The sequence below is a fragment of the Dipodomys ordii genome, unplaced genomic scaffold, assembly GCF_000151885.1.
Source record: "Dipodomys ordii isolate 6190 unplaced genomic scaffold, Dord_2.0 Scaffold52, whole genome shotgun sequence".
NCBI classification, from domain to species: Eukaryota; Metazoa; Chordata; class Mammalia; order Rodentia; family Heteromyidae; genus Dipodomys; species Dipodomys ordii.
This window is the reverse complement of record NW_012267268.1, coordinates 9,230,657-9,257,152: the sequence shown is the minus strand read 5'-3', so window position 1 is coordinate 9,257,152 and position 26,496 is coordinate 9,230,657. Positions and strand designations below refer to the sequence as shown.

Sequence of the window (26,496 nt, the reverse complement as noted above, 5' to 3'; positions counted from 1 at the left end):
TTATTGTTACAATGGGTCCACCTGTATTCCTATTTAAACAATTTGTTTTTCCCTTCCCCTCCACAAATTATACCAATATCAAATACAATGAAAACAGGGATTATACTGTGGGGGAGGGACAAACAAAGCAACAAATAAATCATCTTATTAATATGTTAGAAACAATCTCAAGAAAGAAAAAACATTTGAATTGGAAAGACTTGGAAAAAATTATATTAAGTGAAGTAAGCCCGGCCCAAAGAAACATAGGTCCCATGGTTTCCCTTATTTGCAATAACTAGTATATGTCTGATATTTCTTTTATGGTGTGTAGAATAATGTTGATATTTTTATATGAAGTGAAATGATTAAATCAAGCTAGTTCATATATTTACCAATTCATATATTTAACATCTTTTTGTGAGTTCTTTGACAATATACTTGAATTTTTCAGGTATGTAATGCATTGTTGTATATTATAGAGACCACACTGGATAAAAGATCTCTGAAGTCAATTTCTCTTGTACAAATGAAATTTGTACTTTTTGACTAACTTTTCCTCATTCCATATTCTACATAGGTTCTACATAAACTGAAGTTTTGCTGGATTTGTCTTTCTGTTCCCAGTTTATTTTGCTTAGTGTCTAGGTTTATCTAAGTTGACACAAATGACAGTTTTCTTTTCTTTTTAAGGCTAATGAATAACTATATCACCCATACGTTATACACTTGTTAATGGGGACTTAGTTTATTCAATGATGTGTCTATTGTGATTCATTCTTCAATAAACATGAGTTTAGAATTTTAAAAAACCCTCAAAATCAGAACATGCCTGCAAGACACCTGTGGCTCACACCTACAATCATAGCTACTCAGGATACTGAGATCTGAGGATCACAGTTCGAAGCTAGCCAGGGAAGAAAAGTTCATTATCTCCTTATCTCCAATTAACCAGCAAAAATCCAGAAGTGGATCTGTGGCTCATATGGTAGAGTGCTAACCTTTAGCAAAAATCTCAGGGACAGTGTCCAGGACTTGCTCCAGGACAAGAACACATAAAATAATATCCAGTGAACAAACTGTGGGTTAATGCAGTGTCCTGTAGTGAGGAGGGTCTTTAATGGACACAAAACAGGAGCATCACAGAGAGAATGGATCATAAAGTCTACTAAGGATACTACCAATGGATTGTAGCCTGGTTACAAATAGTTGATAAAAAAGTTTTAATGAGTGATATGATCAACTAAGTCGTTTAAATAAGGATACAGGTGGACCTGTTGCAACAATGAGAAGTACAAGTTGTCATGTCGAAAATGAACTTTACAACTTTGGTGTGGGGGGGGATTAGGTAAGGAGGGGTGGGGGGAGGCTGGGAAGGCATGGGAAGGGGAAACAAAGGAGGAGGCTACAATGCTTGATAAGAAATGTACTCATTATATTGCCCATGTAATTGTAACCCCTCTGTACAGTATTTTCACAATAAAAAATAAAAAAAATTATTTCTATAGAAACCATGATGATTTCAAGATATGGGAAAGGGACTGTTTCCATGATTAGAATGAGAGAATTTGCTCAAGGGGGCATAATCTGTGATCTCTACAGAAGGCTTTCCCCTCCCTAGATCAGAGAGATCTGATTTGCAGGGATGAGCATCCCCTTGAGTCTAAGAATAGCTCAACATCAGTGTTAGTTTCACAGCACAGCAGAGTAAAAATACATATGATCTTTGGCACTTATACCTCATACCTATAGCTCTAGCTGCACAGGAGGCAGAAAGCTTAGGATCAAGGTTCAAAGCCAGCCCCTCAGAAAAGTCCGTGAGACTTCTTTCTCCAGTGAGACAGCAAAGCAAACAGCCAAAAGCGAGACATGTCTCAAATGGTAGAATACAAGCCTTTAATGAAAAAACAAGTGAGAATATGAGGCTTTGTGTTCAAGGAACACATATATACACACCGAAACACATATACATACACATTATATATACATATATGTATGTATGTATATATATACATACATACATGTATATATATATACATATATATATATATATATATAGACTCTATGATCCATTCTCACTGTGATACATCTGCCTTGTGTCCATTAAAGACCCTCCTCACTACAGGATACTGCATTAACCCGTAGTTTGTTCACTGGATGTTCTTTTATGTGTGCTAGTCCTGGAGCTTGAACTCAAGTCCTGGACAGTCCCCCCATTCAAGGTTAGCACTCTACCATTTAAGCCACAGCTTCACTTCTGGATTTTTGCTGGTTAATTGGAGATAAGGGGCTCATGAACTTTTCTGCCCTGGCTGGCTTTGAACTGTGATCCTCAGATTTCAGCATTTACACTGTCTGTCTATCTACAGATAGATAGATAGATAGATAGATAGATAGATAGATAGATAGATAGATAGATAGATAGATAGATAGATAGATAGAAGACAGACAGATAGTCTTTGAGCACCAGGACAAATAGATTGATTAAAAACCTATTGTAACCACTTACTGGCTGCTTGATCTTGGTCTTGGGTCATTTTTCTAACCACTCAAACCAGTACACCTTTGCTCCAGAATGAGAAAATAAAACTCTACACAACTGTAGTAAGGAATAGAAGATAATCTCATCAACTACCACCTTTGGAATTGGGTGTTTTAATCCATTGTTTTATTTCTTTGATTAGGTCAGAAGATTCTTATTGTACACTGAGAGGTATCATTTTTGCTCTTATAACTTGGTGATTTCTGTCTGTATCCAGTCAGAAAGATTCTGCCCTGGTTGACTGCAGCTGGGACTTCACGGAGCTCTTCATGTCACAGGTATGAGACAAGTGAGTGTAACAGCAGGTTTGCTGGTGTCTGTAACAGGAGTATGGCTGGAGCTTTGTATTCTCCTACAGTCCCCCCAGAACTCTCCACTTCTGTTCACTAAGCAGGCTTGAGGATTAACTTCCCTTCTGTAAATTAAATCCTTCTTACTTCCTGTTATTGGTTAATCATAATCTGCAGCTTACAGATTAGTAGCAGTTGAGAATGGGAAATGAAGCAACCTGTTATTCTGAGATGAGATGGGGGTAGCAAGAGGAAGAGACCTTGAACTGATTCTTTTTGATAAAGAAAATTTGGAAAGTATAAATCATAGAAAGCCTAACAGTAAGCCTCTACCTCTGGGTGTATATGGCCATTTGCTATGGGCTATTAATAAAATTGATGCATCAATTTTAATAGAGATGTGAGGAAGTATTTTTATTATAACCTGGGCATACATAGAATGGGTATAATGAGAACTGATGCAAATTTGCCTAAGTGTTTAGTTCGAGAAATTACATGCTTTGGGGGTCATGTGCAGCCATGCTACCTAAATTACTTGGGCTCCTGTGTGTTCCTTTTTCCAGTGAGCAGAAAGTTCAGTGGAAAATTTTAAAAAAGCATTAGCTTAGGCCATAAAGCATATATATATATATATATATATATATATATATATATATATATATCGCTTAGCATAGTAAAAGTTCATTGGAATAGGTAAAGTGAAGGAAGGAAAATGGAGGGGAGACTTGGGGGGGGTAGAAGAGCAAAGAGCTGAAAATCTCAAGAGAGAAGAGGCCAGAGGGAATAGAAAATGAGAAAGAAGGTGACTGGAGTGTAGGGAATGGGCACTGAAGATAGGAAGCAGAGAAAAATGGGGAAAGGTTTAAGAAAGGAGAAGAGGCGTTTCCAATATTGAACAGAAATAAAGGAGTGAGTGAGTCATAGGTGAGTGAATTACCTCTGCTGCTCTTTTGGGACTATGTAGACAGTGATCCTAACTCTTCCCATCAACAATTTCTCCTGAACCAAAGGCTTCATGTATTTACAGAGAAATGCTTGGTAATGGGCATCTCCTGAATACTTCTAGTCTCAGCATCTGAATGAATTTGGCATTTACAATTGTAATAAGCCTTTATATTAATTTTTAATCAAACTTCCTACACATGATTTTTAGTTCAAAGTCAACATCAGCAATACCTCCACTACTTATTCCCCTGAAACAGTCTTCCAAGTTACACTGTAGGTCAACTGGAAGCTCTCCTGGATCCTTCCCATTCTAACTTCATCTCTTTCAATCTATTGAAAATCATGTTTGTAGGGAGTGTAGAACATATCACATACAACCTTGTGCAGGCTTATTAACTCTTTAAGGTCCATTCAAACATTTTTCTCCCATTTTGCTGCTTAGTTTTCTGTTTTTCTGTAATTTTCTAGATGAAGTTATTTTTCCTACTCTCTTCTGGGATTCCCTTTGTGAATTTCTCAGCAAGAGAGTTCATTGACCAAGGCTCAGTATCAGGGGCAGGTACTGTGACAGAGCCCAGGGATCCAGTGGGGAATTGTCTCATTTCTCTGTCAGACAGAGGCAGACTCTGCCCACAGTCCATTTGCCAAAGGAGTTGCAATGACAGCAAGTTTACAATTGCCTTGGCCTTCAGCACCTGATTACCCAAATGAAGAGGAAGCATGCTATTCCAGTTAGCATGTAAATGGAGGTATCATTGTTCTTGCCCTATTCTTTATCATATTTTATTGTGATATTATACTTAGGGAGATTCATTGGTAATTATAATACTAGGTGTAACTATTGAGTGTTCACATCATGTTTATTTTATAAAGTACTCACACTGATTCTGCAAAATCTATGTTAGTTATCAACTGTAGGAAGGAAATCTGGGTGAGAAATCTACCAAGAACAGTTTGACTTACACCCTTTCCATCATTATCCATTCCCTTTTGCTTATGTGTTATAATTTTAGCCTTGTAATATGAGGGTGAAGAGTGGTCAGGCTGGGAACTAAGCAGGACACTGGCATTACTTACTTCAGACATCCCAATCATGCTTATTCTCAGCCTTTCCATGACTCAGAACATGACTCTCTCTTTCTCCAAATATCCAGTACTGTCTTCTTTGATAAACTTTGCTTCTGGACAGTCAAGTGTTGTTCTGTGCAGATTAGCATTCCTATAGGCTCACTCCCAACAGGGCTCTTTGTCTTAAGGCTTATTTCTATGAATTGGAAAAATCCCTCCCGCTTAATTAGCTATTCAGGGGATTAGTGGAATTGGCAGAGGCATTGTGTAGGGACAGATGGGAGGAGGCGTTGGAACCGGGTGGGCTTCCCCAAATGCCCTGTAGGTGGCAGATCGCTGTCAGGCATGTGCTGAAATTGGCCTTGTTGAGATGGTTCACATTTGGTGACTGTACCTACATAGTTCAGCAGAGCGGTACTGAAGTTAAAGTGGCATTTTACTCCCCTCTCCTGAATGTGTAACCCAGTAATGAGCTCAGGGACAAGCCAAGGTTAATATAGAAAGTACAGGACCACAGGATAGCATAACAGAGAAAAGTGAAAGAGGAAGGAAAAGACAGATAGGCAGTGACCTAGCCTAACATTTATGATATATCTGTCTACTGGGCAAATTCCTATTCCCTTGGACAGTCTTCAGAAGGATATTTATGTTTCCAAAGGTGGATAGTTAAAAATAATTTCCATCACAAGGAGTGTTTTGGCAATTTCCCTCACTTTCTATCTTCAACATTACTGCTGTCATCCTTTAAAGCTCAGTCAGTTCAGCTGATCTAAGGAACAGATGGCATTAATCAACCCCCAAGAATATGCACAAAAACAATTAGAAATGTGGAGATGTGGAATTTATGCTTGCAAATCAACTAGTAATGATAGCATATCAACATGGCACACCTAGATTCTCCTGTTTTCTCTTTCCACTGAGAAGTCCCTAATAGTGGTCATGATGCTGAGCTTACATCCTCTTTCCCTCCACCCTCCATCCTCAGAGGAGGAATGAGAACCAGGAGGCTGAGGTTTAATTACACATTCCTTAATGACTAGTTCCCACTTAGCTGACAAAACCAGCATAATTTACAGACTAGAAGATACATCACAATGATGGATACAGACAGCATGTGCTATACAATGTCATGCAAATATGAAATACACTGCACTGAGAATATGGTTGTTTGGTATTCCCAGAGATGAACTTCATTTCAGACAACAGAGCACCTTTCCTAGCATCTATTGCTCTCATTTGTCAAAAACAATGGAAGCAGCTTACAGAATACATTTTAACCACAAATCTGTACTGATGTAAGTTTACTAGCTCATACATCCCTATGTCATAAATTAACTTGGCCATTATTTTCACCTAGTATCTGTAAAAACTGGAGTCAGAAACACCCTTTTTGGCTTTAAACTATCAGTTGAGTTACTATGATCAACTCTTAGCTATTTTTCCTCCACCAATCTTGGGCTATCTCAGTCTGTGTCTCATTAAGTGATTTTTTTCTGATGCATTCCATTATGATAGTTACAAGTATAAAATTGTTCAATAAATTTCATTAAAAGTAAAAACAAAAGTCTCCCATGCTTAACCATTCCTTTGGTTTTTAATTCTACCCATATGCCTCTAAATAACCCTTGCTCTTCTTCTTGCTAGTGAAGTCTGAGCCTGATCAAACTTTTTAAATTTTATTTTCCCTGGCTCCAGCCAGCTTAAGTTGTTCATTTGTGCCTTACATTGCACCTGTGCTTACCTTTATCATAACATTTGTTACTTTAACATTATCATAAGTGAATTTCTCTGGCTGCCAACTGTTCAGAATTCCTAGTGGTCATGACTACATATTTTGGTTTGGATTTATCTCCCCAACTTCATAGAAAAACTTAAGCTTGAGAAACAAAACCAGAGCTCAAATAACAGAAGGCTTGCCTCACATGTGCAAGATCCTGAGTTCAAACCCCAATAACACAATATAATGCAATTATCTATATCTATCTATCTATCTATCTATCTATCTATCTATCTATCTATATGCAATTTGGTCTATGGATTATAGCCTAAGGGGTTGAGCTTAAAATGTGTGAGAATTAGGATATAGTATCCATTAAAAAATAAAGAAAGAAAGAAAGCAGGGAAGGAGAAAAGGGAAAAAAGGAAAGACAGAAGGAAGTAAGAAGGGAGGGAGAGATGAAAAAATGGAAGCAAAAAATGAGAAAGGAAAATGAAGAGAAAATATTTAGTAGTTGTGGTTAATTGCCTCTAAATTTTTTTTTTTTTTTTTTTTGGTTGTGGGGCTTGAACTCTGGGCCTGGGTGCTGTCCCTTAGCTCTTCAGCTCAAGGCGAGCATTCTACCACTTGAGCCACAGTGCCACTTCCGGCTTTCTAGTGGTTTATTGGAGATAAGAGTCTCACGGACCTTTCCTGCCCGGGCTGGCTTTGAACCATGATCCTGAGAGCTCAGCTTCCTGAGTAGCTAAGATTACAGATGTGAGCCACGGGCACCCGGCTGCCTCTAAATTTTTAAATGATAATACATAAAGACTATTAACACTTAAATTCTGATCATAGCTTAAGAACATGGCATGAAGATCTCATAATCATTATATCTAGGTAATGTGGTAGGTTTGCAATTTAAACAAAGATTTTTCCAGTAATCCTGAACTGAAATTCCATTGAACAGAATCTATTTTTTTCCTTTTATATTAAATTCTGGGCTATGAAAAAATGTATAGTAATACAAGCATGTATATTTAAATTGTATAGCAATCACTTATTAAAACTGCATAAAGCAAGTTAATAACATTAGCCCTAATTCAGTACTAAGGTAAGATAGATGGAAAGATTTTCTCTTTCATGAACAAACAGCCATGTGACATGTAACTATGATTATCTATCTCCACAATGAAATCATGGGTACAAGAATTCTCATATACATACAGGGTCCTATTCTACAGCCTATATTCATTATAAGGTAATTGAACATTTGCTGTCTCATTTATCAGCTAAAATCTTCTCAGACTTTTCAAAAGAATGTTAAGAAATAGTTACTAGTTATAAAAAACTAAATACCAAACAAACACATTTTGAAAGTAAGTTTCTAGAAACAAGGACCTACAGGAATTGTAGTTTAGGAATGAAAACTCTTTCACGGGGATCATTCATTTATTCTCTCACTCATTTACTTGCCCAATGTATTTAGTGTTGGATTTAGGAATTCAAACAAAATATAATCAACAAGAAACTTTTCATTGTAGCTTAGGAGAGAATAATTATAATAAATCCAATGGAAATGTCATATATAGGGGCAAATGATACATTGTGGAAAATATTGGTATGCTTATAGATGTGTGTATGTGTGCACATGTGTGTTTATATGTGTATAGTTGTCAGAACATGAAGGAAGGTTACAAATAGGTAAAGATGTTAGATAAAAACTAAGAAGGCTATGCAAAGAAATTTAGGAGATATGATTCTGCCTAGATTGTCTGTGGAATATGCTTGCCTAAAGCCATATGGGAAGGATGATAGATTCAAGATTAGGGTATTAGATAGGCCCAGCATTATATTGGATTGCATAACTGATGTCTACTTTGTATGCTTTGACCTGTCATCTATTAAATTACAGGATATGATTTTAATTGTTCGAATGCACTGCAATTTGTTTAATAAACATGGGAGGGGTATTCACAAGTAATCCTTGAGGTTTTTGTCCTTTCTAATCAAGGATTTAATCAAATAATATGCAAGAAAAATAAATTGGCATGAGCTTATAGAGGTATGAAATCTCTTAACTTTGGATATTGTTATAACATTTACCAACTTGTATTATGTTTATATGCCAATTTGAAGTGGTTTTTATTTTCTACCTTTCTGTTTTTTTTTTTAAGTATGACCCAGCAATTGGCTCCAATGTAAACTTCTATTTTATACCCTTTGCCATGGATAAAGTTCCAGAACCTGGTCTTAGAGACCAGGCATCTTTCCACAGATGTTTATAGGTAGTGCCTAACCAAAAGTAGCATAATAAAATTCATATCTCGCAAAGAGTTTAACATTTAAAAACAGATACAATCTAGATCAGTTTTATACTATTTAGCTTTATGGTATTAGAGAAATTATTGGCATCTATAACATAGAAGTTAGTCATCTATAAACTGGATCTGTTTGTACATGTCATGTAAAATTATGTGCATGAAATGAGAGCTATAAGAGTATAGTTGTTGGTAGGAATTAAAATTACATTATGCCATAATTCAATTACAGTTGCTTTATAATGTTGGAGTATAACCATCCCAGAAATATACAAATAAAACAGTCACTATGCAATAGCATTAAATATAAAATAAATCAGAATTGTATTGTGTATTAGTTATAATTTGATCAAATTCCTTCATTTACTATGAAAATCATTAGGCTAAGCAGGTTATCTTCACAAGGTCATCAGGCAGGAAGTAGCAGATTTTGATGAAACAGAGAACTTTATTTATAAGTAAAAATATGTTGGTAATTGGCTTCAAATGAGTATACTACAACTTTTTAATAAAGTTATATTAAGTAAATTGCTATTTTTTTCTGTTCTTCCAAGCATCTAGACATCATTCTTCACTGTCTTATCTTGTGATGACAATTTTCATTGCACATACAGACAATATCTCACTTACATCTCACTTATAAAAGCAAAGATTATCTCAGTTATAAAAGAAGATTTCTCACTTATAAAAGAAAAAATTTTGGATCACCATATAAAGGGTTTAAAGACATTTCAAGTGATATCACAGAGCTATTGAAAGGAAATTCAAACCACTCAAGAAAAAGGGGAGCCAATAAAAAGCACATCAAATTAATCAAAAAAGCAGGGAAAATCTGCAATTTAAAGGACACTCATTCATTAGAACAAGAATAAATAAATACAAGGTGAGGTGATTCAGATAGTAACTAATATTGTAAAGTTGAAATGTTGTTGCAAAATTACTAATTCCAGCTTTAATTTACATTTTGTAGAACTGCTGACCTGATGTGAGATAGAGTTTATGTAACATAATGGAAAAATGGGGAGGGAAGAGATGGTAGGGGAAAATGAAGGAGGGGGAACAATGCTCCATAAGAAATGTGATCATCGACTTACTCATGTAATTGTAACTCCTCCGTACAGTATCTTTACAATAAAAGTAAACATTAATAAAAAAGATAATGGAAAGAGAGTTCATGTGACCCCTCAAAAGTCAAACATGAGCCAATTCAACAAGACAATCCTAAGGACTCTTCCAAATAAGCATTAAAGTGCTTCAGTCACTTCTGCTAACTATATATAACACTTAAGTGTATCACAATCATTTTCTCACTAAACAAAAACAGTTTTTCTTTGTATATTCAAAATAGTATTTATTGATTGGGTTTATAAATTGGCTTCTGACAGTTCAAGATATAGTCTACACCTATCTTTGTAGATACTTGCAGGTGTGATTACCATATATCAGAGATAAAATTCCTGCCTGCGATGTCAAAAGTAAAATGAAGAATTTTGTGTTCTTCTCTTGAAGTTCTATCATTTTGATCCTAACATCCTAACATGAAGCAACAGACTTAAATAAGGTGATTAGAGATCCTCCTAATTCATTTGGGTAAAACTTAAAGCTACTGATAATCACATAATATATTCCTTTATAAACATACAATGAGTAGTAGCACTGTGTGTATGTGCTATGCTCGTCTCCTATCTTCTGAATGCAACTTCTCCCATTATAATAGTCTTTTATCACACCTCATATCAGAAGAATCTGTTTAATAAGACATTTAGCCTTTCACTTTGAAGTAGTCACATATCTCAATTGGTGAAAGTTGGATAACCGTAATGGACATCTGACCTCTTGGCTATGCCCTAAATAGGACAAGAGTTTCTTAGTTTTTCTAATTCTCAGTTTCACTTTAAGAAACTATCAAGTTCTACCACTCCTTCCTGTGTCAAAGGAGTTGATATTACATGCGAAATGGTTTTTCATTTAAAACTGGGCTGTTAATATCTATATTTGAAATTAACTAATCCCCTTAAGGTAAACCCAATGGAAATGCTGGAACTATTTAATATCCGGAATAGTTGGAATGGGGGAATTTCCAGAGATTTTATTACTCATAGGTAATTATATTCTCAGCTTAGATTCATAATATCTATATTGTAGCTGGCCCTCCTAACTTGGCTTTATTTTAATTGTGTTTAATTAAGAACATATAACACCTGTAACTGGATAAACATTCATTTTTCCTTGGAGTTGAATGCCCACATTTTGATCAGATTTTGAGATACTAAACCAATATACATACATGCATGCATGCATGTGTGTGTAAACATACATACACACAATACAGCAATAACAATAAATTATGAGGAAAAGAATAAAAACAAGCAAGTTATTTTTACATCAAGTAAGTCCACAGGCATAATTACATACTATGGAACAACTTAATATATGTTCCATTTTTAAATCTACCATCACGAATAACATGTTATTTCGAATAGAGGAAGAATAATCTTCAAAAAATAATTTCTTCAACTTTAAAAAGACCATTTTAAAGGAAATTTCTGTTTCTCAAAACGTGCACATAATGGCAGCAGCTTGTGCCTGGTAGCAAACACAAGCTCTACATAGAGTGAATAAAGAGCATACACAACAGACGTGTGCAGGGAATATAGAATGATCAGGCTCTTTTTTGTTGGAAGTGTTACCTCCATGCACTAGGTTCTTAAGTCTTTCTCTGCTGCTATTCTATTGTTCTCTGAGTTAATACATTTTACAGAGTATAATCAACATCTATCATTTGTCCTTAAGAAAATCAACTACAAAATATTTAGCAAGCAGTGTGCATTCAATTGAAATGTTGATTGGAAATGGGGGAATTAAACTGTCACTGATGAAATACTAAAGCTCATTATCACAAAGTTTCATTTTAAATGTTCAGAATTAACTTTGTAACTGCCTCAGCAGTGATAAGCATGAGTCTTAAATCCATGCCATTTAGGTTTTATGAGCATTATTAAAACATATTAACCATAATTCAATTAATTTACAAAAAATGCCATTCTACATTTTCCCCTGACTCATAAGAAAAGGTGCTGCTTGAGGAAGTCCAAACCATACTCCTATGAAATATGTGTTATTTCCGCTCTTCCTCACCCCCACCTTTGTGGACCTTCAAAGTATTCACTCCTTCCAGACAGATAAGTGTGCTAAGGGGAAAATGTAGTTCATATAGTCATACCTTTAGATCATCAGGACAATACTGACCTCTAGTGTTGCCGGAGGTAGAGAAAAACTAGCTACTGTCAAAACTTCCTCTTTCTAAATCACTTAGACCTTTTTCTAAAGCATCACAGGAACAATTTCACAAATAATTGAAGAAGAGAAGGAGAAGGAAGAAGAGAAGGAAGTGGAAATGGAAGAGCATGAAGAGAAAAGAGGAAGCAGAAAGAAGAAAAGAAATATGAGCTTCTCACCTGCTTCTATATACTCCCTGAAGTAATTTCCTAACTAATTTAGTTCCTGTTAGGCTGGCTTCTTTAGCCCCACTTTAAGAGAAAAACTTTAAAAACATCTTTATTGAGCATTATTATTGTAGTTAGTAGTACAGACTGTGTAGCTCCAAAACTTCTGATCACAGATAGAAACTGTGGTTCTACTTTGGACAATTTTTAAAGCCTAACCTTTGTTAGGTACTTTCTTCCCTTGGAAGGATTGCCCTGGAGTGGGGGGAGGGAACACTTTATGTTCTCTTGGATGGAAGGTGTGAGGCAGAAGGGATCCTGAGGAGTGAAATAGAAATATCTTCACCTTTTTCTAACAATGATAAAGCAAATTAACAAACAAGAAAAGAAATAAAACTATTCCAATGTGGATAATATTTGCAAGGCTAGAGGATGGAGGAGCAAGCCCAGAAACTTGAGAAACCTTGATAAACCATCTTTGGAAACAACACAGATGGCTTAATTGCATTCTTTCTCATTTAGAGTTCCCGGAGCTGGAAAAGAAAAACAAACTTCCCTTCCTGCGCTTAGAGAGGCAGCTGAGCAATTGAGCTTGAACCTAATAGTTCTAGCGATTTATTCAAGTTTGACGAAGTGGGTTCTTTAAATACACCATGCAGGTGGCAGATCTCCGGGTGTCCAGCCTTCCTGCTTATTAAATTAAATGTTCTGCATTTACTAAGGTTTTAGAGCCTGGACAACCTAGGGTGCACTTAGTGCATCCCCATTACAGCGTTGGTTGCCACAAAGATTTGGGGTGGAGTGTATTAAAGCTCTTCTCCCTGTAATAGGGGCAGCTGTTTATCTTGTGGTTAAAAACATTGGGCCATAATTCTTAGGCCCAAACTCCCAATTCTATTGGCTGCAAGATACCCCAACTGTGCTAAAGCCAGATGTGGTAGGCAGCCACAGTCAGAAACGAGCCACTCTCAGCAAGCCCCTCAGCTGGGAGCATTTCTTTCCATGGAAGCTCAGTTCCTGGTGCACTCTATTTGAACAGGGGCCCTTCACGGGAAAGCCCTGATTGTGGTTTAGCAGAGCTAGAACCCCGAGCTAGTAGAAAGCTAAGGGAAGTTTGCAGTTCCTCGAGAAAGGCAGGAACATCAGCAGGGGTGGTTTCTGGGAGCTCTGCTAACTTTTGGGATGGAGTGATGGAACCGAACCGATCAGCATTTCTTTTCCTTGTTCCCTCTGCCCAGAGCTCACACAATTAAGTACACCTGGACAGATGATTTTCTTTCTACATGTAGTCACCTCCCACCTCGCCTGCCCGCCTCCAGCTTTTGGTACTCACAGTTGGTCGCTGTTAATCCTAATTGCCACAAGCCAGAGAACAGCAAAGTCAAAACGCTGGTCAGCCGTGCTGTAGAATCCATTTCCCCCGAGTGAATGGCCCCTCTCAATTGAATCCCAAATTCGCAGGCGCCAGTCGTGGCTTCTCTGTCTCTCAGTCTGTCTGTCTCTCCTCTCCTGGCCGCTGGACCCCCTCCCACCCCCCTTTGGGGAGATACACTCTTTTTCACTCCATCCCGCGCCCAGACGCTCTACGGAAACCGTGGCCAGGGGGGCTTCTCCGACGCTGCGGCTCCGTCGACAGTCCCTGCAACTGCTGCTGGAGGTTCTCGCCTTCCTCGCCCGCCTCTTCCTCTTTGTCCCCCACTTCCTTAAAGGTGCAAATCCAAACCCAATCGCTCAGTGGATAGCCTGATCCACCTTGTCGGGCGCGAGCTCTGGAATCAGCACCCGGGTGGCGGACAGCTCCTTATAGGCGAGCCTGGTTGCGCGGCACCGCCCCCGGCCAGGCCCGCCCCGCGCTCTCCTATAAGAGCCGCCTGGGCGGGTCTTCACCCGGCTCTGGTGCCTTTGCTCTGGCTGGCTTCCCCCGTGTGCTTTGGCTACCTGGGAAGGAAAAGGGAAAGGATGTCTGTCTGTCTGTCTGTCTGTCTGTCTCCTCTCTCTCTCTCTCTCTCTCTCTCTCTCATTTCCGATCTTCCCTACTGCCTTCCATCCCCACCCCTAATCCAAGGGAGGATTAGAGATGCAGAAATTTAAGCCCGGGGGTGCACGGATGCTGCGAAAAGGACACTATAAAGGAGTTGGAAGACAGGCGCACTAGAAAGAGGGAATTTCCCGTGGAAAGCTTTGCAACCTAAAGGACATGCCTTCCTTTCCCTTTTGGAAAGGAGGAGCAAGTAGCGCTTGGATGGTGAGATCTAATTTCCCCTGCGCTGATTCCCTAAGAGGGAAAGCTGCTGAAATGGATAATATTAGGATTTTTGAGTTCGAGTTTTAACATAAAGTCTGCTCTTCTGCTTTCCCCGCCCCAAGCCCGGCTCTCTCCTCGCTGCCGGCAAATACTGCAGAGTGCCAGGTGCTGCTTTGGATCCAGGAGCAGCTGTGGTTCACTGGGTGTGAGAGGTGGATTGAGGAAGAGGTAAAAGGGTGTGGTAGTAAGGAGTCAGAGTAGGAGCCTGGGTTGGCTCTTGAAATCAGAGGGACATTTAAATTCAAAAAGAGAAAAAGAGTTCTTTGATTTCTTTGTGGAGGCTGTCTATTAGTTTTTGCTTTCTAGTACGTTTATCTGGGGACTGTCTTGCTTTACCATAAATCAACTTATTTTGTTTTTATTAGAAGCTGTCAGAAAGCTGTCAAACGTTCACAGAGTGAGCGACCATAATCATTTCCCCTCTATGAAGCTCACAATCAAGTTAAGGCTGATAGATTCTGCCCAATTCAGAGGAAGTTGACGTCTCTCTCTCTCTCTGTGTCCTCACCCCAGCATCAACAATTATGCAGACTTCTTTTCCACTTCAGATTCCTGACAAGCCTTGTTGTTCAGCAGCCGCTGCATAAGTACAGCAGATTGAGCAGACTATAAGGCATCTTTTGCATGAATCCAGAAGGTTCTCCTTGTGGCCAGAGCCTTTTCACGTCATTGGAATACTAAAAGACAGTTCAGAGATGACCTTATCTGGGTTCCCTGTTATCTCATGAGAGAAGAAGGAATTCTACAGTTTCTGTCAGTTGCAAATAAATGGCCCTCTTCTCTGTAAGCTTCTTAGGGAAAGTAGTTATGTAAGTCACTAATGCTTGGGCACCTGCAAGACAGGCCCTGCAGAAGCTTTCCTGGACAGGAAAGACTGCACCCGGGAAACAATGAAATACAAAATATCAAAGATGAGGAGCCCCAGGAGCTGCCCTGTTGGCAGGAGGCTGCCAAAGGAAGAGAGTATTGAAGTTCAATGGCTTGGGCCTCCCTCTCTTCTCCACGAGTTTTACCCGGAACACATATGTAACTGCCACCCCATGCTCTGCCTGAAAGAACTGAAGATTAAAAGATGCCTAGATGTCTACCTTCCTAACCATATTGGGAAGCCAAGGGGAAAAAAATAAACCCTTATTCAGCTTTGTATGTTCTTAGTGTATGTAGTACTTAGACATATTTTAAGCACATAAAATACTATAGATATAATTTAAGACATTTTGGAATTCTGCTCTCGTAGACAACAAGCCTACAGGTGAACTTTGGATTTTGTCTATACTATCCCTGTGCATTTACCAAACACATTTACAACCCTATACAACAATTGCAACCACTTTGATTGTCGTTAATCAATATAGAAGTGGTATCATACTGCTTGTACTTTGTAGTTGATGTTGTGTTATTGGCATTTATGCATATAGCTACATGAAGTATCTTTCTATTCATCTTATCTGTTGTATTTATTTTATCTCATAAATATGCCAACATTTATTTGCTTGTTCTTCTATATATAATCCTATATATTATTTACAATATTCTCCCCAATATAAACTTGGGAACCTCTCGTAACTACATCTTAGCTATTTTCATATTTAAGAATTTTTTGTCTGTTTTGTTTTGTTGTTTTGGATTTTTTTTGGGGGGGGGTTAGTAATATGGCTTGCACTCAGGACCTTTCAATCACAAGTATTCTGACACTTGACCCTGTTTGTTTTTGTTACTTTTTAAAATTGAAAGTTACATTTTTGTCCAGGTAGACTTGGACTTGGACCTAGACTCTTCTATTTATGTTTTGTTTTGTTTTGCTTTGCTTTTTGTGCTAGTTGGTACTGGCAGGACCTAGCACTTTTTTGGCTTTTTAACTAAACACTTGTACTCTACCACTTGAGCTACACCTCCACTTCCAGCTTTGTGCTGGTTAATTGGAGATAAAGGTTTCATAGATATTTCTCCTCTGGTTGTTTTTGAACCTTCAGATTTTAGCCTCCTGGGTAGCTTGCATTATAAGCATTAGCCACATGGCAACAGGAAAATAGCTGGTGTGACAAACATGCATCACTACCACCAGTATTCAATTGGTTAAGATAGTTCATGCTGTCCAAAACCTGCAATTCTCCCAGGTAGCTAAGATTGATGTGAGCCACTGAACCCCACTTCTTCAGCTATTATTGGCTATTACAAGTTATTCCCTAACATGGTGGTACTAATTCATAATTCATACTTCTGCCTTTGCTAACAATGTGTACTATTTCCTTTAGGTTCACATCCTTCTCATCTCTTCAAAGTTTGTCTCTTTATAAGTTCAAAATTGATAGTAAAGGACAGTTTAATCACTGGGTTTACAACTTTGATATACCTCCAAGAAAGAAAAAAGAACACAAAACCAAAAGTTTGGATAAATAAAGTATTTTTAAAATTGTATATGCAGACATCATTTACTGGCAGAATGACTTAAAATGCATCATTTGTGCCAGAAAATATGCCTGTAAAGTACATTAAAAAAGGCAAGCAGAGAAATCTGTTAGCATAAAGCCCCCCACTTGTGAATGCTCTTCCACTTATTAGTAAATATTGGTGCTCTGTATTTAGATGTACATATGTAGGCTCAGTGTATAGTTATAAATTGCACCTAATTTAAAATCTGACTTACAGTTGCCGCTTTTTTCTCTCCCAAACACACCTGTTCTCAGAGCAACTTTGAGCCTTAAACAGCAGACATTTGTCTAAGATTTGTTAACATTTCAGCAAGAACACTGCAGTTCTGAATGGAGAAAGGGGGAAACAGCTGTTCCCTTCAGACAATACTGTAAACAATGCCATCTTCTGGGGGCATTCTGGCAACAGGATTTTTTTTAAAATCCACAATAGAATATTAATTACTATTAAAAACTGGTTTCAGCTAGATTGGTATTTATCTACTGAAATTATTTGTAAGGCTTTTAGTCTGATAAATTCACCTTTCCTACAATGGAGTAGAAGTTGAAGAATCTCCCATTTTGTTCCCATGTGGCTGCATATAAGCTAACTCATTCTTGCAGAGTACCTTGTGCTGAAGAGATTCATAATTTCTGGACAGTCAGCATAGACTGGATAGTAATAGGGAAGAAGGACAATGGATAATTGAAATCTGAAAGTGCCTCTATGTAAAAATAATATCTGGATACTTTCTCAAAAAAACTTTTAACCTTAATAAATATAGATATATAGAAATATAAGAAAATAGTTATTATATTTCAATTGTCATTTTGATATCTCTATTTCTCTGTCCTCGGTAGCATAGGAGGAGGAGAATCACTCATCAAATGAAATTTCAGCCTTTGGATATTCAACACATGGCTGGGTGCATTGATTTTCTGGCCCTTCCCTAAAGCATTCAAAAGAGATGTTTGGTCCTCTCCATTTTATTGATAAAATCCTAAGTGAAGACAGATTGAAATCTTAAATATTATACAGAATTAATAGCTTCAACCCAAAAGATACTGAATATAAAACTCCCCACTCTATTTCCTTTACCTTTAGAAATTCTGCAGATATTGTAACATATGAAACTGGAATGTAGAGAAGATGACTTTTTAAAATATATTGATGAGGCATATAGATAATTTTCTTTTCAACTTCTTTTCTTCATATTTTGATTTTATTTTTCTTTCACATTTTGTTTTCCTTATCTATAGAATGTGGCCAACAACACAGGGTATAGTAAATAACAACAGAAAAGAAAGAAAGAGAAAATGTTTTCTTGAATCCTTTACAGAGTAAAAAATGGTTTAAGTAGAAGAAGACATACACAAATGTGTGAGTGTGTGTGTGTGTGTGTGTGCGTGTGTGTGCCAGTGTGTGTGCCATGCCTAGGACTTGGGCGCTGTGTCTGGGCTTTTATGCTCAAGGTTAGCACTTGGTGGTTAATTGGAGATAAGAGTCCCATGGACTTTCCTGCTCAGACTGACTTTCAGCTGCAATCCTCAATCTCAAACTCCTAAGTAGGTAAGATTAAAGGTGTGAGTCACTAGTGCCCAACCATACACACATTTAAAAAAGGTAGCAATAAAATTAGCAAATGATTCCTGCCAAGCATCTCCTATTATAAGTTTTTCTTTCTCTGGGAAAGAACACTTTCAGGCAACATAATGAATTAATTCTTTTTGGCTCCAGGAAAAGGGTCTTGAGTCACCCAGTGAGCTATAAAACTTGTTATTCAGGTCAGGTCAAGTCAAGTGTATTTGCCTTAACAGGAAAGTCAAGTCTAAAGATAATGAAAGCAGAATTCTACCTTTGCAGAAGACTGGACATTCATATTAATGCCCAAGGACTGTGAGCACATGTGGAGAAAAATGTTCTCTCTCCTTAGTTTCCCTCAAGTAGCACTAAGTCCAATTCAGTCCTGTCACCACAATATTCATCCTGACCTAGTCTCCTTAGCTGGATGCCGGTGGCTCATGCCTGTATATACTAACTACCTAGGAGGCCAAGATCTGAGGATCTTGGATTGAAGCCAGCCTGGGCATAAAATCCATGAGACTCTCATCTGAAATTAACCAGCAAAAAACTTAAAGTGGAGGTATGACTCAAATGGTAGTACACCAGACTTTAGTGGAACAAAAACCTATAGAGCCCAGATCCTGAGTGCAAGCCCCAGTACTAGCACATTTTTATACACACACACACACACACACACACACATTTTTTTTTGCCAACCATCTCTTGTATTTAAGTAGGTGTGCCTGACAGGTACTTCCTGCTAATATACCATGGTACTTACACATACTGCTGTCTCCTTTTCCCACAGACTTCTTCCCACTAGTAAATCTTTAAGCCATAAAACCACAGTATTAATGCTGTCATGGATTCTAGATTATGAATTCTAGCTAGACCTTTTCTGTTGAAGACCCTGTGGACTGTGTAGGGTAAAGCGTTTGTTCATGTTCTGATTAGTTTCTCAAAAATGCTTTCTTAACGAATTTCTGAATTTGAGTTTTCAACATACCTATGAGGTTTCAAGAAATGTTGGCAACTAAACAAGTTTAGATAGAGATGGGTATTGCCATCTCTGTCAGAAATTATATCAATCCTAGATCAAGTCCTTGCACAAAAACTCAGAGAAATCCTTGTAGTCTTTCATCCTCCTTTTTCTAAATAAACCAAGATATCAATTATATGAGAAAATGAATATAAGTGAAATTTTGGATAATATTTGGGTAGTTCACTCTCCTGCTTATGTATTTGGATTCATTCATTTGTTTTTGAGGCAAAATCTCTGTATTTAGTCTAGACTGGCCTTGAGCTTGCTGTCCTCCTGCTTCAGTCAGCCTTGCAAGTACTGAGATTACAAACTTATACTGGGACACCTGGTATGTGTTTTGCAATTATTTTGGTTGTGTGTTTAGATGCTGTTAGTGGGCTTGATCTAGGGTCACACTCTCACTTAGCTTTTTCAGCTCAACCATTGCTCTTTACCATGGAAGCCACACATCCAGTACTGAGTAGCTGGGATTATAGGCATGAGCCATTGGTGCCTGGTTTGAGTTAGTTTTTTGTTTTTTGTTTTTGTTGTTCCAGTCCTGGGGCCTGAACTCTGGGCCTGGGTGCTGTCCCTCCACTCTTCAGCTTAGGCAAGCGCTCTACCACCTGAGCCCCAGCACCACTTCCTTGAGTGTGTTTTTGAGAAGAGTTCTGTACAAACCTAGTCATATCTTATGTAGAAACTGATGTTAAAAATAACTTATTTATTTATATCTGTCTTTTTCTTTAACAACTGCTACCTAAAATCACCAAGTTGTCATGTATAATAGATTTCTTATTTCCAGAGAAACCTATATGGAGTAGTTTCATGAAAACTTCTCTGAGATTAAAAATTAGAAACCCCGAGTCATGGCCTTGAAGTTTACCAGCATGAGATTTTGCATCTGTGAGTCCATTTTTTGTGATTCAGTTTCCACACCTGTAAAATGTGAATTTTGACAGTTGTTGACTTTTTATGTTTATTTATATTTAATTGAACCGTACATGTAACAATACTTTGTAATACAAATGCAAGTTATAAATGTCATTTTTAGCTCAGTCAACAACTTATTCAACCAATGAGTCTCTTACGCATTTTACTTCTTTCTGTGTGTGTGTCAACGTGGGATTTTTTAAAACTATCTTTAAGTAGTTGTACAAAGGAATTGCCATTTAACAAAACAGTTTATCAATACATTACATCTTAGTCAATGTCACTACTATGCATTTTAGTTTCTTCATTACTGGGATACAAACAAATGCAAATATTCAAAATGCTTACTCATTCTAGGATAAAGAGTCTCATTTTTGTTTCTCATGAGATCACAATAATTCAATCATCCAATATTAACTAGCTGGCCAATACATATATTGTTTCATTTGCTTTTCAAATATCTTATAGTCTTCATAATGTCTAGGCAAGAAAATGGTATATGAAAATAAAGTTAAGCCAGGCACTGGTGGCTCATGCCTGTAATCCTAGCTACTCAGGAGGCTGAGATCTGAGGATCACAGTTCAAAGCCAGCCCAGGAAAGAAAATCCATGAGACTCTTATCTCCAATAAACCACTCAGAAAATAGGAACTTGCACTGTGGCTCAAATGGTAGAATGCTAGCCTTGAGCTGAAGAGTTCAGGGACAGCACCCAGGCCCCAAGTTCAAGCCCCACAACCGACAAAAATAAATAAGTAAATAAATAATAAAAAATAAATTTAATTACTGCCTATTAGGAGATGAACAACATTATCCTATATGTGTAAAATATGACAAGGTGGCATATTAATTTTCTAATTAACAGACAATTTCAACTTCATGGATTGTCCAACATGCTGAAGATGAAATCCTGCCTAAAGTAAGTGTACTACAGCTCTTGCTTTCCCTTTCCAGGGTGATTTACCAACACATGCTCTGTGACCCAGTTCTGACTAACAGAACTCCATGGGAAGAAAAATAGGGAGAAGGTCACAAATAAAACTTGATTGTCCCTGCTGGATGCTGGTGGCTCATGCCTGTAATCCTACCTACTTAGGAGGTAGAGATCTGAAGATCACAGTTTAAGGTCAGCCTGGACAGGAAAATCCATGAAACTCTTATCTCCAATTAACCACCAGAAAACCATAAAGAGAGCTGTGGTTATAAGTTGTAAAGTGCTAGCCTTGATTGTAAAAGACCAATAAAAAATAAAAGATTGTCTCTGATTTTCTCCATATGAAAGACAACATGTCTTGGGAACATGAGATTCAAGGAAAATGAGATTCATAAGAGAGAAAGACACCAAAATAAAAAAATGTATTTTCTTTAGATATTGAGGTTACCTCTCACAAGTAGAAATCGCTTTTGAATCACTGTTGTTTAAGTTCAAACTATCCTTCTTTTAAATATTAACCTACATTGGGCATTTTTACTTTGTTTCCTCTTTCAGAATTTAAAATGAAGTACAGAATGAGCACTACTGGCCACACTTGATGCCTAAGGATATTGAAACCTTGAAAGTTAGGAATACTGCCAAAACACACAGTGATTAAACATAAGTGCAAAGATTCTCAATTGTACTTTCTGATTCTATCATATCAGGCTATATCAGATTATTGCTTAGTTCTTTGTTTAGACAGAATGAAATAAACTTACTGCACTGTATGTATGCATGTGCTTATGCAAGTGTTTGACTTCCTCATTCGAACTCAAATAAGATTGTTAATTAATTAATTAGTGCTGGTACTGAGTTTTGAACTCGGCCCTGTGCTCTCTCTCTCTCTTGCTCTCTCTCTCTCTCTCTCTCTCTCTTTAATCTCAAGGATGAAGCTCTATCTCTGGAGCCACACCTCTACTTCTGTTTTTTCTAGTTAATTGGAGATAAGCTTCTCACAGAAAGATATTTTCTTGAGACATTTGGTTAATTCCCTAGAATAGAAATAGAAGCCGCTGTTGTTTAGGTTAGTCAGGCTGGGCTGATTTTGGGCCAAGATCCTCAGCTCTCAGCCTTCGGAGTAGCTAGGATTACAGGCAAGAACTACCAGAACTTACAAAAAAGAAAAAGAAAAAAAAAAGAAAGAGAAAGGAAAGAAAGAGAGAGAGAGAAAGAAGGAGGAGGGAGGGAGAGAGAGAGAGAGAGAGAGAGAGAGAGAGAGAGTTTTCTAGCCTGCAACACTAGCTACTCAGGAGGCTTTGTATATTGTAGCTCAAAGCCAATTGGAGCTCTGTCTTCAAAATAACCATCAGGAAGCAGGGGTGGAAGTAGGTCTCAGGTATGGAACACTAGCCAGATAGCAAAGCTGAGCATATAAGAGGCCTTAAATTCAAATAACAGTACCACAAAAAAAAGAGGCAGGGGAAAGAATAGAAGAAATGAAAAGTCTTCTTAGGCTTTCAGGGAACAGCTATCTCAATAGCCAATGTGATATGTTTATTAAATTTATTAAAATTAACGAAGAACAGTAAATATGTATCTGGGATGTATACCTGATTTGTTTTAAGTGACTTATTCCATAATCTCAATAGACAATAAAACTATACCATGAAAATTCTTTTCAATTTGTCATTTTTCAAATGCTTATTTTTTTTGGGGGGGTAATAGACATTTGCAAGTAGAAAGAGCTGATTTGGAAGCATTATTTCATTATGTAACATAATCCTCAGCATTTATGTCCTTTTATATTCTTGTATAGAAAACACGGTGGAAAACATCTTTATAATATACTTTTTATTGACATTTTTAATAAGGTGGAATGAATGTTAGCCTAGAGCCAGCAGGGGGTGTGTTGACTAGTAGGAAGAAAAATACAGAACAGATTTGATGCTGCCGTGTGGTTAACCCTGTAGGTTGCTGAATTATTGTTTGTTTAGGGAAAGGGGAAAAGGATGCAGAAGGACTCAAAGCAGATAATCAAATCTATTGATGACTTATTTTAAATCTTTCCTCATATCTCTGACTTTATTTCTACTAAAAGTCACACAAGAACTAAAATAGTAAATTTTGCAAAGTAAAATACTGAATAACATTCACGAACTTCTCGTTATTAAAAATAAATATACTACTAACCGCTTCCAATGGAAAACTTTATTTTTTAAACCATTCAGAGTCATTTGATTTGAAAATATATTTTCAAATACAGTGGTACAGCACTAAACGCAACAGTTTTGATGGTTTGCTTTTTAATTATATTCTTCTTATTTTTAAGTAGTTTCACAAAGCGGTTATCATTCAAAAATCAGTTTATAAGAACAATGCATTTTGATTTATGACACAACTTCCCTCCCAACTCAAACCCTCCACTCAATTTTCTTAGTTTTATAGGCTGTGCATCCTCCACCCCCACCCTCCTGAACACTTCCTATCTTCATTCATTCTCCCCTTCTCCCCTTGACATCTCACACCTTTCAAGTGTCAGCTTTCTGGTATTCATTTTCTTGGACTGTGCGTTATTATTTTTTCCCTAAGGAATTATGCCATTTGACTTCTTCCCTGCGAATGCAATATTTCATTTGTATATACACGCATACAACCTCATATATGTTTCCTTGTGATTTATACAGTAGATCCAGATTTCATATAGGGGAGAAAACATACATGCTTTGTCTCTGTGGGCCTGCCTTGCTTCACTTAGCATCATATTGTCAGGCCCATCAATTTCTTTGCAAATGAAGTAATATCATTCTTCCTAATGGATGAGTAAAATTCTACTGTGTATATAGACCACAATTTCTTGATCCATTTTTTCATTGAGGGTCATCTAGGCTGATTCCATACCTTGGCTATGGTGAACAGTGCAGCAATGAACATGATTGCATACCTGACTTCACTGTACCTGATTTGTCATCTTTTGGATAAATGCTGGGTCATAGGGGTTTTTGGTATTTTGTCCTCTTGCTTCTGTTTTTTGTTTTGTTATGTTTTGTTTTTTGGATATCTATTTTCTTCCTAAGTCTTCATCTGTTCAAAAAACTTTTACTAAGACTCATTGATGTACATGTTATTGTGGAACAAATGCAATAACAAAATAATCTCTGAAGTTTCAAGTTTAGAAAGCATAGACTGAGTGGAAAGGATTGGACTCATTTTTTCCTGAATAAACTGAATTTATATCTCAAGTGTTGCCTATAGTACTTATTTTAAACTTATACGTTGTAATAGGACAATTCTTATTCATCTGATTTCCAGCAGATATAGACTATTGATCTTTTCTCACCTTCCAAAATACAATCTGCTCCAGCTTTGCATCATGATACTTTTCAATGAACTCTTACTTCACTATTCATTGAGACTTAACTTGTAACCATATAAATTACTCTTATTCTTATAGAAATAAAAAATGAGATGCTTGTGGGAGCTGGTTATTTGAGGGGCTGAGATCTGAGGATCATGGTTCAAAGCCATCCAGGGCAGGAAAATCTGTGAGACTCTTATTTCTAGTTAGCCAGCAAAATGCCAGAAGTGGAGCTGTAGTTCTCAAGTACTAGAGCACCAACCTTAAGCAAAAAAAGAAGCGAAGTGTGAGAGTGCAAGGCCTTGAGTTTAAGCCCTACTACTTGCACCAGAGAGAGAGAGAGAGAGAGAATTAGAAAGACCACAACCATATGCTTATTGCCTGGATTTTGTTTCTGACACTGCTATGAGCAAGGCAGAGAATCAATCTTCTTGTCAGTTTGGGCCAGGATTGCAAATAAATATCTTTCTGTTTCTTTGTAGATTATGACTTTTTTTGTAATGCTGATGAGTATTCGAACCCAGAGCCAGTTCTTATTGTTAGGGTGCCAGTAACATACATGCTTTCCAGCTACAACAAGATGATGTGTCACTCTTCCATTTAACATACATTTTCATTTTAGGTGTTACATTTCTCTAACATATAAACATACTACACAGGACAATGGACTGTGTGGTCTGTGCATGTGTGTGTGTGTGTGTGTGTGTGTGTGTGTGTGTATGTGTGAATAAATTGGCAAGGACTAAGGTTTGCTCTAAATTTCAACAGTTACTTATGTAACTTTAAAAATTATGCATAAAATTGTGTGTGAAATGTGTGTAACCTCTCTGTTTTAGCATCTTCAAATAAAAATTATTTTTAAAAAACAATAGGGAAAAATTATGGTATCCTCCAGTGTTGTTGTATTCAAAATGTGAGAAATCAAAGGACCACATGGCTTGTGAGGGCTTTTTCTTCTGAGTCACTTCCAGTATGAAGACACCTTCTGTTAAAAGTGGGAGTGTTATAGGGAAAAGAGTCCACCACTCAGAGACAGCCTCATGTAAAAAGATGACTTTATTGGGGAAGTGGATAGCTGACCTGCCAGGGATGCAGCACAGACTAGGGATATAAAACTACAACTCCAAACAGCACACAAGCTAAGGTTTTTAAAGGCAAAATCCATGTTGCCAAGCCTGGCCACATGCAGGTGGCCAATGGGGTGTAACACACGCATAAAGACCGCATAGCATATTTATGTCAGTGGCCAATGGGGTTATAGTCCCTGTCATAGTATCTGTTTGAACTGACCTATCATTTTGGTTGAAATAGGCTTGGGAATTTGGGGGTCCCCACACAAAGCAGATGGATATTCTTGAACTCCTGGGGGCAGGGATAAGGCTGCTCCTTCCCAGAGGGGCAAGGTAGGGTGAGCTATTGATTAACAATAGTAGAATAACAGGGCCGCAGATTTTTTTTTTTTTATTGTGAAAGCATTGTGCAGAGGGGTTACAATTACATGGGCAATATAATGAGTACATTTCTTATCAAGCATTGTAGCCTCCTCCTTTGTTTCCCCTTCCCATCCCTTCCCATCATCCTCCCGCCCCCCACCCAATCCTCCTCCCACCCACCACCAAAGTTGTAAAGTTCGTTTTTCCACATAGCAACTTGTACATCTCATTGTTGCAATGGGTCCACCTGTATCCCTATTTAAATGATT

At 37.5% G+C, this 26,496-nt stretch overlaps 1 protein-coding gene and 1 pseudogene across 2 annotated transcripts in view; both read right to left on the bottom strand.

Annotated features, from left to right (window-relative positions):
* The window catches only part of Cntnap5 (contactin associated protein-like 5), a 921,488-nt gene extending 907,783 nt beyond the window's left edge, over positions 1 to 13,705 (bottom strand). For both annotated transcript variants that reach the window (XM_013020681.1, XM_013020682.1), the window contains exon 1: positions 13,624 to 13,705. In XM_013020681.1, the coding sequence (XP_012876135.1) occupies positions 13,624 to 13,705 (82 nt within the window). The remainder of the gene's footprint in view (positions 1 to 13,623) is intronic.
* Positions 13,706 to 13,848: 143 nt separating this feature from the next.
* LOC105988908 overlaps positions 13,849 to 26,496 on the bottom strand; it is a 160,578-nt pseudogene continuing 147,930 nt past the window's right edge.